We start from the raw sequence: 17,252 nt of genomic DNA on the forward strand, positions 1-17,252 counted from the left end.
AAAGCTCACGAGGTTCTCCATCTTCTTTCATTGCAAACCCATCGGCTTCATCTTGCACTACTTCATAATTGGAGCGTTGAATGCTTGCGCTACCCCATTAGAGGGAGACAACACAAAGCCATGCATCTTTGGCTAAGGCGAAGGGCCGAAGATGAGGGAGATCTTCGGGTGGAATTGCATCTTGGATGACGAAGAGAGCATTCTCATTGAATTGGTTATCCACGGCCTCTCTTGGGGTGAAGTTGCTTGGGTCATGCGGATAGAAACCTTCTTCAATTATTCTCCAAAGATTAGTATTCACATGATTTAAATGACGCGTAAAGCGATAAAACCAAGAATCAAAGTCCTCATTTTTCACAATCTTAGGGGAGGACCGGCATGATTCAAATGAGTAGAAGGAATCGGTCCACCAGAAACAAGTGGAGGTTCCACATGGGAAAAGATGTCGGTGCCATTCTTACCACTAGAGGAAGGACCTTTTTCACTAGTAGCTTCCCCCTTGTCAGAGTTAGCATCCGTCACCTTGTTAGTGGGATCACCCACTTTCAACGGTGCGGTGGAAAGTTTAAGCCCTTCAATGAATTTATTAAACATGCTTTCAACCTCGATCGTCATGGAGGTCTTCAATGTGTCGAAAGACACATTGAATTCCTCATGAGAGACTGTGGTTCCCCCATCGGCCGTAGACGAGATTGGATTCACACCGGAGTGCTCCTCCGCACCGTCTACGGTGTCAACCATACTCTTCGCATGACAAAGTCCTTAATAAAGAGACGAGGCTCTGATACCAATTGAAAGGATCGATATAGTTGACTAGAGGGAGTGAATAGGCAACTAACAATTTTAGCTTTTCTTTACCAACGTAAACTTTGCATCAAACTAGGTTGTCTAGATATGCAACTAGGTGAGCAACCTATATGATGCAACAACAACAATAACACAAGCAAGCAAGGGATAAAACACAAATAAGCTTGCACAAGTAAAGGCACGTGATAACCAAGAGTGGAGCCGGTGAAGACGAGGATGTGTTACCGAAGTTCCTTCCTTTTGAGGGGAAGTACGTCTCCGTTGGAGCGGTGTGGAGGCACAATGCTCCCCAAGAAGCCACTAGGGCCACTGTATTCTCCTCACGCCCTCACACAATGCGAGATGCCGTGATTCCACTATTGGTGCCCTTGAAGGCGGCAACCGGACCTTTACAAACAAGGTTGAGGCTCTCTCCACAACTTAATTGGAGGCTCCCAATGAAACCTCGGAGCTTCACCATAATGGAATGTGGCTCTGAAGTGACCTCTTCCGTCTAGGGCACCCAAGCACCCAAGAGTAACAAAATCCACACAAGAAAGTATGAGGGAATCAAATATCCTTTGGTGGGAGTGTAGATCTAGGTCTCCTCCTTCAATCCCTAGCAAATCAACAAGTTTGGGTGGCTAGGTAGAGAGATCGGGCAAGAAAGATTTAATGGCAGTAATGGAGGAGAGAGAGAGGCAAGAGGTAGGTGGGAGGTAGGAGAAGCACCTCCTTAAATAGGCCCCCCAAGATCCAACCGTTATGTGTAGAAATGCATGGGACCGGTACTTCCGCACAAGACACCGGTACAACCGGTGAATGCGGGAAACCATTCCTAGGGCACCAGGGCGGTACTTTCGGTGGAGCACCCGGTAGTACCGGTTTATCGGAACAAACCGGAACTACCGCACAGCCACCGCTCAACTACCGGGCCACAACAGAAAGAAAAACCCTCAAGCCGGTAGTTGGAGCGGAGGTTGGACCGGAACTACCGTTGGGCCTGAAGTTCCTGGGCAGTGGGGTCCGAGGCGGTACTACCGCCCTGAACACCGGTAGTACCGGTTTATCGAGAAAAACCGGAACTACCGTTCCACCACCGGTCTACAACCGCACCTGGTCCAGAAGGGGGTCACCCCTGACCGGTACCAGGGGCGGTGGTAGGACCAAAACTACCAGCCAGCGGTACAACCACTCAATGAAGCGGTGCAACCGCCAAGAGCAGGACTGCACAGAATAGATGATGGGGAACCTCTCTCTCCTCGAAACGGAAGGTATATGGTGGGTGCAAAGAATGTGTACGTGAAATGGTTCACCCAATACCTTCCAATGCGGATTCCCTCTTAATTGTATGGATATCCTACGACCAAAGGAACAAAAACGTCGGAAATTCCGTCTTCGATCTTTTCCGCGTAGAGGGAAGACCTAACCGTCTTGCGCCACACCATGTGTACCTGAGAAAACTATGGCGCACGATTAGTCCACGTGTGTTGTCATCATCACCAAAACCCTAAGGCAAAGGATTCCCTTACAGCTAGGCTGTAGCAACCGCGGTCGTGGCATCGTGCGCGTGGCATCGACGCAGGTGAGAATCCATCCATGGCAGTCTCATGGGTCGAGCATTAAGGTGATGGTCGCCGAGAGATCCCTCCACGCCCCCTCAAGGGATGGGAAGTGGCGGGCAGAGTACCTCCCCCACGCATGTTTGGTTTCTGATCCACCCCTAATTCCATTATACACTGCTACATCTTATTTGTCATCTACTCACAACATTGCAAGATGTGGCATGGCCTAACAGGATGACATTACAAAGACTGAGGTGACAGAATCTAGCCGTGTCATGGGCAAGCCGGTTGGCAACATTGTGACATGACATCAGTCGTGTATGTTAAAATCACGAATGATGGTGCTTTCTTTCATAACCTAATATACTTCTCTCACATGGAAATTATATAAGTATGGTTGTTTATAACTGTATGCACTGGACATGTGTTCTATCTCAGTAATGTGCATGTTTGTTGCATTACTCATTTACCCATTCTGGTAATTTTTTCTTTGAGTTTTTAGTCCACAAACCAATGTTTAGTCTCTGGAAGAAAGTCAAGGTATTATGACGTATATATGTCGCATATCCTATAGATTTTGGTCTGCCTTTTTCTTTGCTTACAGAGATGCACCTGATTAGTTTGTTTCACCTGTTTGATAAATAGTATTGGAATAGGCTTGGGTGGTTTGGACCTTCCCCCCCCCCCCCCCAAGTGTTGGGTAACATAGTAATTTCAAAAAAATTCCTACGCACACGCAAGATCATGGTGATGCATAGCAACGAGAGGGGAGAGTGTGATCTACGTACCCTTGTAGACCGACAGCGGAAGCGTTAGCACAACGCGGTTGATGTAGTCGTACGTCTTCACGGCCCGACCGATCAAGCACCGAAACTACGGCACCTCCGAGTTCTAGCACACGTTTAGCTCGATGATGATACCTGGACTCCGATCTAGCAAAGTGTCAGGGAAGAGTTCCGTCAGCACAACAGCGTGGTGACGATCTTGATGTACTACTATCGCAGGGCTTCGCCTAAGCACAGCTACAATATTATCGAGGATTATGGTGGAAGGGGGCACCGCACACGGCTAAGAATATGATCACGTGGATCAACTTGTGTGTCTAGGGGTGCCCCCAGCCCCCGTATATAAAGGAGCAGGGGGAGGTGCGGCTGGCCAGGAGGAGGGCGCGCCAGGAGGAGTCCTACTCCCACCGGGAGTAGGATTCCCCCCTTTCCTAGTTGGAATAGGATTCGGGAGGGGGAAAGAGGAGAGAGAGAAGGAAGGGGGGGCGCTGCCCCCCTCTCCTTGTCCTATTCAGACTAGGGGGTAGGGGCGCGCGGCCCAGCCCTGGCCACCTCTCCTCTCTTCCACTAAAGCCCACTAAGGCCTAGTCTAGTTACCGGCAAGTCTCTTTACTCGTTTCGTAATACATCATCTTGCAACTAACTCATTAGTTGCAATGCTTGCAAGGCTTATGTGATGTGCATTACCGAGAGGGCCCAGAGATACCTCTCCGACAATCGGAGTGACAAATCCTAATCTTGAAATACGCCAACCCAACATTTACCTTTGGAGACACCTGTAGAGCTCCCTGAGATGCACCTGATTAGTTTGTTTCACCTGTTTGATAAATACTACTGGAATTGGCTTGGGTGGTTTGGACCTTCCCCCCCCCCTCCCAGTGTTGGGTAACGTAGTAATTTCAAAAAAATTCCTACGCACACGCAAGATCATGGTGATTCATAGCAACGAGAGGGGAGAGTGTAGTCTACGTACCCTTGTAGACCAACAGCGGAAGCGTTATGACAACGCGGTTGATGTAGTCGTACGTCTTCACGGCCCGACCGATCAAGCACCGAAACTACGGCACCTCCGAGTTTTAGCACACGTTCAGCTCGATGACGATCCCCAGACTCCGATCCAGCAAAGTGTCGGGGAAGAGTTTCATCAGCACGACGGCGTGGTGACGATCTTGATGTTCTACCGTCGCAGGGCTTCGCCTAAGCACCGCTACAATATTATCGAGGAGTATGGTGGAAGGGGGCACCGCACACGGCTAAGAAAACGATCACGAGGATCAACTTGTGTGTCTAGAGGTGCCCCCCTGCCCCCGTATATAAAGGAGCAAGGGGGGTGCGGCCGGCCATAGGAGGAGGCGCCCCGGAGGAGTCCTACTCCTACCGGGAGTAGGACTCCCCCCCCTTTCCCTAGTTGGATTAGGACTTGGGGGAAGGAGGAGAGGGAAGAAAGGAAAGGGGGGGCGCCCCCCCTCCTTGTCCAATTCGGACTTGGGGGGGAGGGGCGCGCGGCAGCCCCTAGGCCTCCTCTCCTCTTCCTCCACTAGGCCCATTAAGGCCCATTAGGTTACCGGGGGGTTCGAGTAACCTCCCAGTACTCCGGTAAAATGCCGATTTCACCCGGAACACTTCCGATGTCCAAACATAGGCTTCCAATATATCAATCTTTATGTCTCGACCATTTCGAGACTCCTCGTCATGTCCGTGATCACATCCGGGACTCCGAACAAACTTCGGTAAATCAAAATGCATAAACTCATAATATAACTGTCATCAAAACCTTAAGCGTGCGGACCCTATGGGTTCGAGAACAATGTAGACATGACCGAGACACGTCTCCGGTTAATAACCTATAGCGGAACCTGGATGCTCATATTGGCTCCCACATATTCTACGAAGATCTTTATCGGTCAGACCGCATAACAACATACGTTGTTCCCTTTGTCATCGGTATGTTACTTGCCCGAGATTCGATCGTTGGTATCTCAATACCTAGTTCAATCTCGTTACCGGCAAGTCTCTTTACTCGTTTCGTAATACATCATCTCGCAACTAACTCATTAGTTGCAATGCTTGCAAGGCTTATGTGATGTGCATTACCGAGAGGGCCCAGAGATACCTCTCCGACAATCGGAGTGACAAATCCTAATCTTGAAATACGCCAACCCAACATTTACCTTTGGAGACACCTGTCGAGCTCCTTTATAATCACCCAATTACGTTGTGACGTTTGGTAGCACACAAAGTGTTCCTCCGGCAAACGGGAGTTGCATAATCTCATAGTCATAGGAACATGTATAAGTCATGAAGAAAGCAATAGCAACATACTAAACGATCGGGTGCTAAGCTAATGGAATGGGTCATGTCAATCACATTATTCTCCTAATAATGTGATCCCATTAATCAAATGACAACACATGTCTATGGTTAGGAAACATAACCATCTTTGATTAACGAGCTAGTCAAGTAGAGGCATACTAGTGACGTTTAGTTTGTCTATGTATTCACACAAGTATTATGTTTCCGGATAATACAATTCTAGCATGAATAATAAACATTTATCATGATATAAGGAATTAAAATAATAACATTATTATTGCCTCTAGGGCATATTTCCTTCAGTCTCCCACTTGCACTAGAGTTAATAATCTAGTTCACATCACCATGTGATTCAACACTAATAGTTCACATCACCATGTGATTAACACCCATAGTTCACATCGTCATGTGACCTATACCCAAAGGGTTTACTAGAGTCAGTAATCTAGTTCACATCGTTTATGTGATTAACACCCAAAGAGTACTAAGGTGTGATCATGTTTTGCTTGTGAGATAATTTTAGTCAACGGGTCTGTCACATACAGATCCGTAAGTATTTTGCGAATTCTATGTCTACAATGCTCTACACGGAGCTACTCTAGCTAATTGCTCCCACTTTCAATATGTATCTAGATCGAGACTTAGAGTCATCCAGATCTGTGTCAAAACTTGCATCGACGTAACTTTTTACGACGAACCTTTTTGTCACCTCGATAATTGAGAAATATTTCCTTATTCCAGTAAGGATAATTTTGACCACTGTCCAGTGATCTACTCTTAGATCACTATTGTACTCCCTTGCTTAACACAGTGTAGGGTATACAATAGATCTGGTACACAGCATGGCATACTTTGTAGAACCTATGGCTGAGGCATAGGGAATGACTTTCATTCTCTTTCTATCTTCTACCGTGGTCGGGCTTTGAGTCTTACTCAATTTCACACCTTGTAACACAGCCAAGAACTCTTTCTTTGACCATTCCAATTTTTGAACTACTTCAAAATATTGTCAAGGTATGTACTCATTGAAAAAAAACTTATCAAGCGTCTTGATCTATCTCTATAGATCTTGATGCTTAATATGTAAGCAGCTTCACCGAGGTCTTTCTTTGAAAAACTTCTTTCAAAACACTCCTTTATGCTTTGCAGAATAATTCTATATTATTTTCGATCAACAATATGTCATTCACATATACTTATCAGAAATGTTGTAGTGCTCCCACTCACTTTCTTGTAAATACAGGCTTCACTGCAAGTCTGTATAAAACTATATGCTTTGATCATCTCATCAAAGCGCATATTCCAACTCTGAGATGCTTGCACCAGTCCATAGATGGATCGCTGGAGCTTGCACATTTTGTTAGCACTTTTAGGATTGACAAAACCTTCTGGTTGTATCATATACAACTCTTCTTTAATAAATCCATTAAGGAATGCAGTTTTGTTTATCCATTTGCCGGATTTCATAAAATGCGGCAATTGCTAACATGATTTGGACAGACTTAAGCATAGATACGAGTGAGAAACTCTCATCGTAGTCAACACCTTAAACTTGTCGAAAACCTTTTTGCGACCATTCTAGCTTTGTAGATAGTAACACTACTATCAGCGTCCGTCTTCCTCTTGAAGATCCATTTAATCTCAATGGCTCGCCGATCATTGGGCAAGTCAATCAAAGTCCATACTTTGTTCTCATACATGGATCTCATCTCAGATTTCATGGCCTCAAGCCATTTCGCGGAATCTGGGCTCATCATCGCTTCCTCATAGATCGTAGGTTCATCATGGTCAAGTAACATGACCTCCAGAACAGGATTACCGTACCACACTGGTGCGGATCTCACTCTGGTTTTACCTACGAGGTTCGGTAGTAACTTGATCTGAAGTTACATGATCATCATCATTAGCTTCCTCACTAATCGGTCTAGTAGTCACAGGAACAGATTTCTGTGATGAACTACTTTCCAATAAGGGAGCAGGTATAGTTACCTCATCAAGTTCTATTTTCCTCCCACGCACTTCTTTCGAGAGAAATTCCTTCTCTAGAAAGGATCCATTCAAAGCAACGAATATCTTGCCTTAGGATCTGTGATAGAAGGTGTACCCAACATTTTCTTTTGGGTATCCTATGAAGACGCACTTCTCCGATTTGGGTTTGAGCCTATCAGGTTGAAACTTTTTCACATAAGCATTGGAACCTCAAACTTTAAGAAACGACAACTTTGGTTTCTCGCCAAACCACAGTTCAGATTGTGTCGTTTCAACGGATTTAGATGGTGCCCTATTTAACGTGAATGCAGTTGTCTCTAATGCATAACCCCAAAACGATAGTGGTAGATCAGTAAGAGACATCATAGATCGCACCATAGATAATAAAGTACGGTTATGACGTTCGGACACACCATTACATTGTGGTGTTCCAGGTGGCGTGAGTAGTGAAACTATTTCACATTGTTTTTAACTGAAGGCCAAACTCGTAACTCAAATACTCTTCTCTATGATCAGATCGTAGAAACTTTATTTTCTTGTTACGACGATTTTTCACTTCACTCTAAAATTCTTTGAACTTTTCAAATGTTTCAGACTTATGTTTCATCAAGTAGATATACTCATATCTGCTCAAATCATCTGTGAAGATCAGAAAATAATGATACCTGTCGCGAGCCTCAATATTCATCGGACCACATACATCAGTATGTATGATTTCCAACAAATCTGTTGCTCGCTCCATTGTTCCGAAGAACAGAGTCTTAGTCATCTTGCCCATGAGGCATGGTTCGCAAGCATCAACTAATTCATAATCAAGTGATTCCAAAAGCCCATCAGCATGGAGTTTCTTCATGCGCTTTACACCAATATGACCTAAACGGCAGTGCCACAAATAAGTTGCACTATCATTATTAACTTTGCATCTTTTGGTTTCAATATTATGATTATGTGTATCACTACGATCGAAATCCAACGAACTATTTTCATTGGGTGTGTAACCATATAAGGTTTTATTCATGTAAACAGAACAACAATTTATTCTCTTACTTAAATGAATAACCGTATTACAATAAACATGATCAAATCATATTCATGCTCAACGCAAACACCAAATAACACTTATTTAGGTTCAACACTAATCCCGAAATTATAGGGAGTGTGCGATGATGATCATATCTATCTTGGAACCATTTCCAACACACATCGTCACTTCACCCTTAACTAGTCTCTGTTTATTCTGCAACTGCCGTTTCGAGTTACTAATCTTAGCAACTGAACTAGTATCAAATACTGAGGGGTTGCTATAAACACTAGTAAAGCACACATCAATAACATGTATATCAAATATACTTATGTTCACTTTGCCATCCTTCTTATCCGCCAATCACTTGGGGTAGTTCCGCTTCCAGTGACCAGTCCCTTTGCAGTAGAAGCACTTAGTCTCAGGCTTAGGACCAGACTTGGGCTTCTTCACTTGAGCAGCAACTTGCTTGTTGTTCTTCTTGAAGTTCCCCTTCTTCCCTCTGCCCTTTTCTTGAAACTAGTGGTCTTGTCTACCATCAACACTTGATGTTTTTCTCGATTTCTACCTTCGTCAATTTCAGCATTACGAAGAGCTTGGGAATCGTTTCCCTTATCCCTTGCATATTATAGTTCATCACGAAGTTCTACTAACTTGGTGATGGTGACTAGAGAATTCTGTCAATCACTATTTTATCTGGAACATTAACTCCCACTTGATTCAAGCAATTGTAGTACCCAGACAATCTGAGCACATGCTCACTGCTGGAGCGATTCTCCTCCATCTTTTAGCTATAGAACTTGTTGGAGACTTCATATCTCTCAACTCGGGTATTTTCTTGAAATATTAACTTCAACTCCTGGAACATCTCATATGGTCCATGACGTTCAAAAACGTCTTTGAAGTCCTGATTCTAAGCCGTTAAGCATGGTGCACTAAACTATCAAGTAGTCATCATATTTAGCTAGACAAACGTTCATAACGTCTGCATTTGCTCCTACAATAGGTCTGTCACCTAGCGGCGCATCAAGGACATAATTCTTCTGTGCAGCAATGAGGATAAACCTCAGATCACGGATCCAATCCGCATCATTGCTACTAACATCTTTTAACACAATTTTCTCTAGGAACATATCAAAATAAACACAGGGAAGCAACAACGCGAGCTATTGATCTACAACATGATTTGCAAAATACTACCAGGACTAAGTTCATGATAAATTTAGGTTCAATTAATCATATTACTAAAGAACTCCCACTTAGATAGACATCCCTCTAATCCTCTAAGTGATTACGTGATCCAAATCAACTAAACCATGTCCGATCATCACGTGAGATGGAGTAGTTTCATTAGTGAACATCGCTATGTTGATCATATCTACTATATGATTCACGCTCGACCTTTCGGTCTCCGTGTTCCGAGGCCATATCTGTATATGCTTGGCTCGTCAAGTATAACCTGAGTATTCTACGTGTGCAACTGTTTTGCACCCGTTGTATTTGAACGTAGAGCCTATCACACCCGATCATCACATGGTGTCTCAGCACGAAGAACTTTCGCAACGGTGCATACTTAGGGAGAACACTTCTTGATAATTAGTGAGAGATCATCTTAAAATGCTACCGTCAATCAAAGCAAGATAAGATGCATAAAAGATAAACATCACATGTAATCAATATAAGTGATATGATATGGCCATCATCATCTTGTGCTTGTGATCTCCATCTTCGAAGCACCGTCGTGCTCACCATCGTCACCGGTGCGACACCTTGATCACCATCGTAGCATCGTTGTCATCTCGCCAATTTTATGCTTCCACGACTATCGCTACCGCTTAGTGATAAAGTAAAGCATTACAGCGCAATTGCATTGCATACAATAAAGCGACAACCATATGGCTCCTGCCAGTTGCCGATAACTTGGTTACAAAACATGATCATCTCATACAATAAAATTTAGCATCATGTCTTGACCATATCACATCACAACATGCCCTGCAAGAACAAGTTAGACGTTCTCTACTTTGTTGTTGCAAGTTTTACGTGGCTGCTACGGGCTTAAGCAAGAACCAATCTTACCTACGCATCAAAACCACAACGATAGTTTGTCAAGTTGGTGTTGTTTTAACCTTCGCAAGGACCGGGCGTAGCCACACTCGGTACAACTAAAGTTGGAGAAACTGTCACCCGCTAGCCACCTTTGTGCAAAGCACGTCGGGAGAACTGGTCTTGCGTAAGCATACGCGTAATGTCGGTCCGGGCTGCTTCGTCCAACAATACCGCCGAACCAAAGTATGACATGCTGGTAAGCAGTATGACTTATATCGCCCACAACTCACTTGTGTTCTACTCGTGCATATAACATCAACACATAAAACCTAGGCTCGGATGCCACTATTGGGTAACGTAGTAATTTCAAAAAAACTCCTACGCACACGCAAGATCATGGTGATGCATAGCAACGAGAGGGGAGAGTGTGATCTACGTACCCTTGTAGACCGACAGCGGAAGCGTTAGCACAACGCGGTTGATGTAGTCGTACGTCTTCACGGCCCAACCGATCAAGCACCGAAACTACGGCACCTCCGAGTTCTAGCACACGTTCATCTCGATGATGATCCCCGGACTCCGATCCAGCAAAGTGTCGGGAAAGGGTTCCGTCAGCACAATGGCGCGGTGACGATCTTGATGTACTACCGTCGCAGGGCTTCGCCTAAGCACCGCTACAATATTATCGAGGATTATGGTGGGAGGGGGCACCGCACACGGCTAAGAATATGATCACGTGGATCAACTTGTGTGTCTAGGGGTGCCCCCTGCCCCCGTATATAAAGGAGCAGGGGGGTGCGGCCGGCCAGGAGGAGGGCACGCCAGGAGGAGTCCTACTCCCACTGGGAGTAGGATTCCCCCCCCCCCTTTCCTAGTTGGAATAGGATTCGGGAGGGGGAAAGAGGAGAGAGAGAAGGAAGGGGGGGAGCCGCCCCCCTCTCCTTGTCCTATTCGGACTAGGGGGAAGGGGCGCGCGGCCCAGCCCTGGCCACCTCTCCTCTCTTCCACTAAAGCCCACTAAGGCCCATATACCTCCCGGGGGGTTCCGGTAACCTCCCGGTACTCCGGTAAAATCCCGATTTCACCCGGAACACTTCCGATATCCAAATATAGGCTTCCAATATATCAATCTTTATGTCTCGACCATTTTGAGACTCCTCGTCATGTCCGTGATCACATCTGGGACTCCGAACAAACTTCGGTACATCAAAATGCATAAACTCATAATATAACTGTCATCAAAACCTTAAGCGTGCGGACCCTACGGGTTCGAGAACAATGTAGACATGACCGAGACACGTCTCCGGTCAATAACCAATAGCGGAACCTGGATGCTCATATTGGCTCCCACATATTCTACGAAGATCTTTATCGGTCAGACCGCATAACAACATACGTTGTTCCCTTTGTCATTGGTATGTTACTTGCCCAAGATTTGATCGTCGGTATCTCAATACCTAGTTCAATCTCGTTACCGGCAAGTCTCTTTACTCATTTCGTAATACATCATCTCGCAACTAACTCATTAGTTGCAATGCTTGCAAGGCTTATGTGATGTGCATTACCGAGAGGGCCCAGAGATACCTCTCCGACAATCGGAGTGACAAATCCTAATCTCAAAATACGCCAACCCAACATTTACCTTTGGAGACACCTGTAGAGCTCCTTTATAATCACCCAGTTACGTTGTGACGTTTGGTAGCACACAAAGTGTTCCTCCGGCAAACGGGAGTTGCATAATCTCATAGTCATAGGAACATGTATAAGTCATGAAGAAAGCAATAGCAACATACTAAACGATCGGGTGCTAAGCTAATGGAATGGGTCATGTCAATCACATTATTCTCCTAATAATGTGATCCCGTTGATCAAATGACAACACATGTCTATGGTTAGGAAACATAACCATCTTTGATTAACGAGCTAGTCAAGTAGAGGCATACTAGTGACGTTTAGTTTGTCTATGTATTCACACAATTATTATGTTTCCGGATAATACAATTCTAGCATGAATAATAAACATTTATCATGATATAAGGAAATAAAATAATAACATTATTATTGCCTCTAGGGCATATTTCCTTCACCCAGCCCCCACGTCGTCCGCTCGGGCGACTCGGGAGGCGACTAGGGTTCCCACCTAGCGCCGCCACCCCCCGCCTCCTCCCCCCTCGTCGCCACCCGAGGAGGCCGCCAACAAGCCTGCGCGGTCGCCGGTGATGGTGGCGGCGAGGCCCTGCTCGCTCCATTCCTAGCGGAGGACGGCGGATCTGGGGCGATGGCCCTTCATGGTGCGGCGGCGGCGCCCTCCCGGCTGGCGGCGTCTGGGGGGATCCTGGCCGGTGTTCCCGACCACGCGGGTGGTGGCTGCGGTGTGGAGACCCCCCCTCCTCGCCAGATCTGAGGTTCGGCTCCCCTTCCCTTTGGCTCCTCATCCTCGCCGGTTTCAGCAGCTTCGGTCGCCGGCTAGGTGTGGATGGGTGCCCGGTGGTGTGCTTTTGAGACCGTGGGAAACCATCGGTCGGCTGGTCCGGCCCAGCGGCAGCGACGCCCTTCCTCATTGGAGGTGCAGCCGAGGTCCCATCCCAATCCACCCCCGTTCCCCTCCCGGTTGAAAGCCCAAAATCCTTCTTGGATTGGGGGTGACGGCGCGCTGCGCGTCGTGTCCTCCTTGGAGGTGCTGCCTGGGGAGCGTGCATTCGGGTGAGGGGCGACAAAGGTGGAGTTTTGGGCGGCTCTGGTTATCCGGTGGCAGTGGGGAGGTCTGGTTCGTCCTCGTCGCTCTGCGGCCTCTCCTGATGTCCTTGCTGCTTGTTCTTCAGTGGCTGCTCCCGGTGGCTTTCCCGCTGTCTTTCAGGTGTCCTTGGTTGCGCCGGTGTGTCAGATGAGGTGTGCTTATGTCCTAGGAGGTGTGCTCTGTGCCTGTTCCAGGACTCGAGGTCGACATCTCTCCTGCTCTAGGGAGAGCGTCTCTCATGTCCGTCGGCGGCGCCTTTCGATCCAAGGCGAGAGGGTAGGGTCCCTCTACGGTGAGAGCAAAGGAAGATGATTTGTTTCCTCCAACCTTGGACTCAGCCATGTCCACAACTCCACTCTGTTTTGGCAGGTCCTCGTCGTGTTCATGTTGGTCGCAATCCTTGGTTCTTGTTTGCTGTGGTCTGCGGCGTGTACTAGCTTGGGCTTTCTCTTCTTTGTGTTGTGAGCTTGTATACTGCGTTGAGTTGTAAGCTTCCTAGGGTGCTCCTTTGTATCGTTCGGCCGATGTGCTTGATGTGGTGTTGTAATTCCTGGCCGGTTGATGGCTTTGTTAATTCAAAGCCGGGCTCATCGCGAGCCTTTGTTCTAAAAAAAATAGTATTCTTCACAATATAATTTTATTTCACGGTGTCTACTCAACGAATTGATTGCGAGTGTGTGTTTTCACAAATGGTGCAGAATAAACTCCCAATTAAATCCTTGGATATATATATATAATTTGCAGAGTTGCCCACACTTTAAATTGCAACTGTGTGGTGATCAGGACATTCTGTGTTGCTTGGACAACCGAGCTGAGATGGCGATGCCACCACCTACTTGTATATGTACACGACCTCCGGTGATGATTTCTGTGAGTGCCTAAATATATATCATCTGCTCTTCAAATGGTAGGGTTTGAGGTTTTCATTCCTCCCCCCTTCCAGTTCTTGTGCTGAGCACCTTCAATTCCCCTTTCCCCTGCTCGAAGGAATTGGCCTCTCCGTTAGTGACCCCGAGTAGTGATGCAAGGATGTATTGCTTGCTTTTGTTCGAACCTTCTCCAAAGATTTTCAAATAGTTATACTTTGATTCAGAGCTCGTTGTGTTTTACTGTATATGCAGTTGTTCTTATGAATTTCTCCGAGCAGGTAGATCCTTTAGGGTTACTAACTTACTGTGAACAATTGTGTTGTCTTGTTCATGTAGTTTCCAAAAATGAAGAAGATTGTCGTTCAACTGATGACAAAACACCTAGAGTACGTGCAAAAAATACTACTTCCTCATTTACATCAAACTCATTGATACGACAAAGGGAAGATTTTGGGTGGCAAGGTATATGATTAGATAATGTGTAATCTTCTAGATGCATTTATTCTATGCTTCCATTGTGTTCTTTAGACATGCCTCTTTTCGTTATTTTACATCAGTTAAATGAAGTTCATATTATTCTATTATCTGATTGTAGCTTCAAAGTTTGATTACAGCAGAGTCATTGGTACGACATACACAGTTTGTGAATTTACCTACTACTACGAGTTACGTCAGATAGCAATGTTTTGTTGCCCAAAAAAATATTGCATGAAACGCCTGATGTCTTGTGAATGTGTATAGTAGCTACCAGTAGGTGTTCAAACTGTACACCTTCTTTAAAGCATGAATAAGGTGCTAGCTTATGTGTTGCAGTTGCTTTGCATTGTTCAGATGCAATGTGTTTTCGCTCAGCGGGAGCAGTTCTTCTGATTATTTATAATTTTTAGTTTGCTTCTTATAATTCTACGACAATTTTTGCGACTTGGAATCTATAGCATCCCCTTTTCTCACTGGAAATGACATGTAAGAACAAACCAGTTCCAGTTCTGGCATAGTTCTGATGGTTGAAGTGTATGTCAGTATGATTTAGTATATGCATGGGAGTACCTGCTAAACGATGAAGCATATTGTGTCGTGTTAGCTCCATCTAGCTTTACTATCTGGAATTATGTATCTAGCTTTTGTATGTTGTATTCCCTTTCGCCACATCTACATACTTGATGAAGCTTTTTTCTGATTGCAAAGTATGTGCAAGTCAGTAGTGAACACTCTATATCGTTGTTCCAGAAAAGTAGGTTTCAGCAATTTCCGCAACATTTCATGTCCGTTCCATGTAGTAGTTTTTGTGGAATTATATTGATGATTTCCTTTTACCTTCCTCTGTTCCTAAATATAGGGTGTATAGTTTTTGGCACGAAAATTAAAGAACGCACGTGGAGTGAAAATTTCACAAGTTTTGGGCGAGATTACACCTGACTAATTGACATGAGAAAATAGAGGAGTTTGCCTAATATAAGTAAATGTAATCAAATCCCTAAAAAAATTATTCAAACGAGTGGTGCAACGCAAGACACCTTATATTTCGAACTTTTTCTAAAAAATCTTCTGCTTAGTTTTCTTAGCAAACACAGAAAGCTTTGCGTCTTGAAGCATTGATAGGAGCGAACATAATTCATGATACAAGCCTAATACTCTGAAAATATTTTTACGGTTCAATATTCCTTTGAGGGGAGTGAGTGGAGACGTCCATGAGTGGATCAACATGTCGAGCAACTGCCGCCTATGAGGGGAGTGAGTGGAGACGGACAAATATGTGTGGCGGAGGGGCGACAGAAGCTCGAACGGAAGATTCGCCGCCAGCATCGAAGCAATCTATGGCCTGATCGACCTAAAGCTCCTGCATGTACGCGAAGGTGTGTCATTATTAAGAAGTCCAGTCTTTGGAAACTCAGCATGCTAGGAAATTCTCTCTGGCCAATTTTGCATGTAGTTGGAAGCATTGCTAATTTCTGTCAACATGAATGTTATCTGGACTATTTATATAGCTACCATGCGCTGAACAAATTGCTGGATTAATGTAACACTCCTGGATAGATTGGTGTGTGTGCCATGTCATTTCGTCTGGTTTACACTACCATAATCATTTTGTCAGTGCCTGATCTATTAATACTGATTTGAGAGAAAATGCTTCCAAAATGTTATCTTGACAGCAATATTGTAGCTATTTTGTTCCGGCATGTATGATAAGCATAGGTGTCAATTTTGGATAGATGATAGATTGTTAGCTGTGTTGATTCCATATTTTAATGACTATTGAGAATTATGATGGGCTTGGATTAGAGGACTGGATTGTTGCAAATGGTTATGGTGTGAATCAGATTCATACTAAAGGGACTCTTGTGGTTGCAGGTGACCGGGGGCAGATTGCCGGCATTCGCCCCACTATGGGCAATCTATGTGATGATCTGCTCTCCGCAATCGAAGCCAGGAATGAGCGGCAAGATCTCTTCGGGGGAAGAATTGACTGCGGGGGAATGGTGGATCTTGGTGGAGTTCGCTTTAGCCGGTGAGGGACGAGCTTGAGTTGTGTAGGGGAAGGGAAGCTACCTGCATGAGTCAGACATAATAAATCGGCTCGAAAATGACTGTTAGAACAGAATCTCGTCTTGGACGACCCATATGGTGGACTGACATTCGAGCCGGTGTGAAAGTTACATCTGTAGCAGAATGAAATGGGAGAAGTTTAAGGAAGAGGGCGGTTAATCATGTGTTTGTTTTAGTTTGATTTTCTCATATATATATATACACTGTAGGTGTTCTTGTTTATGTTTCCTGCGGTCACAAAACCATTAAGTTACAGATGCTAAGTTTATATATGTAGCCTAGGTTTCCTGATCCAGCTAATAAAGCAAGCAGTCCATTTAACAGCAAGACGATGGCATATCTATATGTACCTTGAGCGCTACATTTTCTAGCAGCAAGATAATAGCACATCCATATGCACCTTGAGAATTGCATTTTCTACCTGCGCTTGTACTACTATTACTATTGGACTGACATAAAGTCAGCGAGTTCAGAATTTCCATGTTTAGTTTTGACTGATGTTATGGTTCTTCATTGAGTTTTGTTCCAGGTATTTGCCTAGATCCTTGAGATGCTATTCATATTGGCCTGAATGCAGTTGAATTCTGAATCATA

The 17,252-nt window shown here is 45.0% G+C and overlaps 1 protein-coding gene across 2 annotated transcripts; it reads left to right on the forward strand.

Moving 5' to 3' along the window:
- The first annotated feature begins 2,416 nt into the window (after positions 1-2,416).
- Positions 2,417-16,651, forward strand: LOC125554396. Of its 2 annotated transcripts, none has more exons than XR_007304396.1 (3): positions 2,417-2,669; positions 13,990-14,115; positions 14,451-15,426. XR_007304396.1 is itself a non-coding variant. In XM_048717963.1 (3 exons), exons 1-3 carry the CDS (start codon positions 14,088-14,090, stop codon positions 16,622-16,624), a joined length of 315 nt encoding a protein of 104 aa, XP_048573920.1. In that variant the 5' UTR covers positions 13,974-14,087; the 3' UTR covers positions 16,625-16,651. The 2 variants fall into 2 exon arrangements, 1 of the variants encoding a protein (XP_048573920.1); XM_048717963.1 differs by lacking the exon at positions 2,417-2,669 and adding an exon at positions 16,464-16,651 and having other exon boundaries at positions 13,974-14,115; positions 14,451-14,576.
- The last annotated feature ends 601 nt before the right edge of the window (positions 16,652-17,252 follow it).

The sequence above is a fragment of the Triticum urartu genome, chromosome 4 (genome assembly GCF_003073215.2).
Source record: "Triticum urartu cultivar G1812 chromosome 4, Tu2.1, whole genome shotgun sequence".
In the NCBI taxonomy this organism is placed as follows: domain Eukaryota; kingdom Viridiplantae; phylum Streptophyta; class Magnoliopsida; order Poales; family Poaceae; genus Triticum; species Triticum urartu.

Coding starts and splice junctions, on each gene's coding strand:
- LOC125554396 (XM_048717963.1), top strand. CDS start 14,088: ATGTACACGACCTCCGGTGATGATTTCT. Junction 14,116..14,450: donor GACCTCCGGTGATGATTTCT/GTGAGTGCCTAA, acceptor TTGTTCATGTAG/TTTCCAAAAATGAAGAAGAT. Junction 14,577..16,463: donor GGAAGATTTTGGGTGGCAAG/GTATATGATTAG, acceptor TTGTGGTTGCAG/GTGACCGGGGGCAGATTGCC.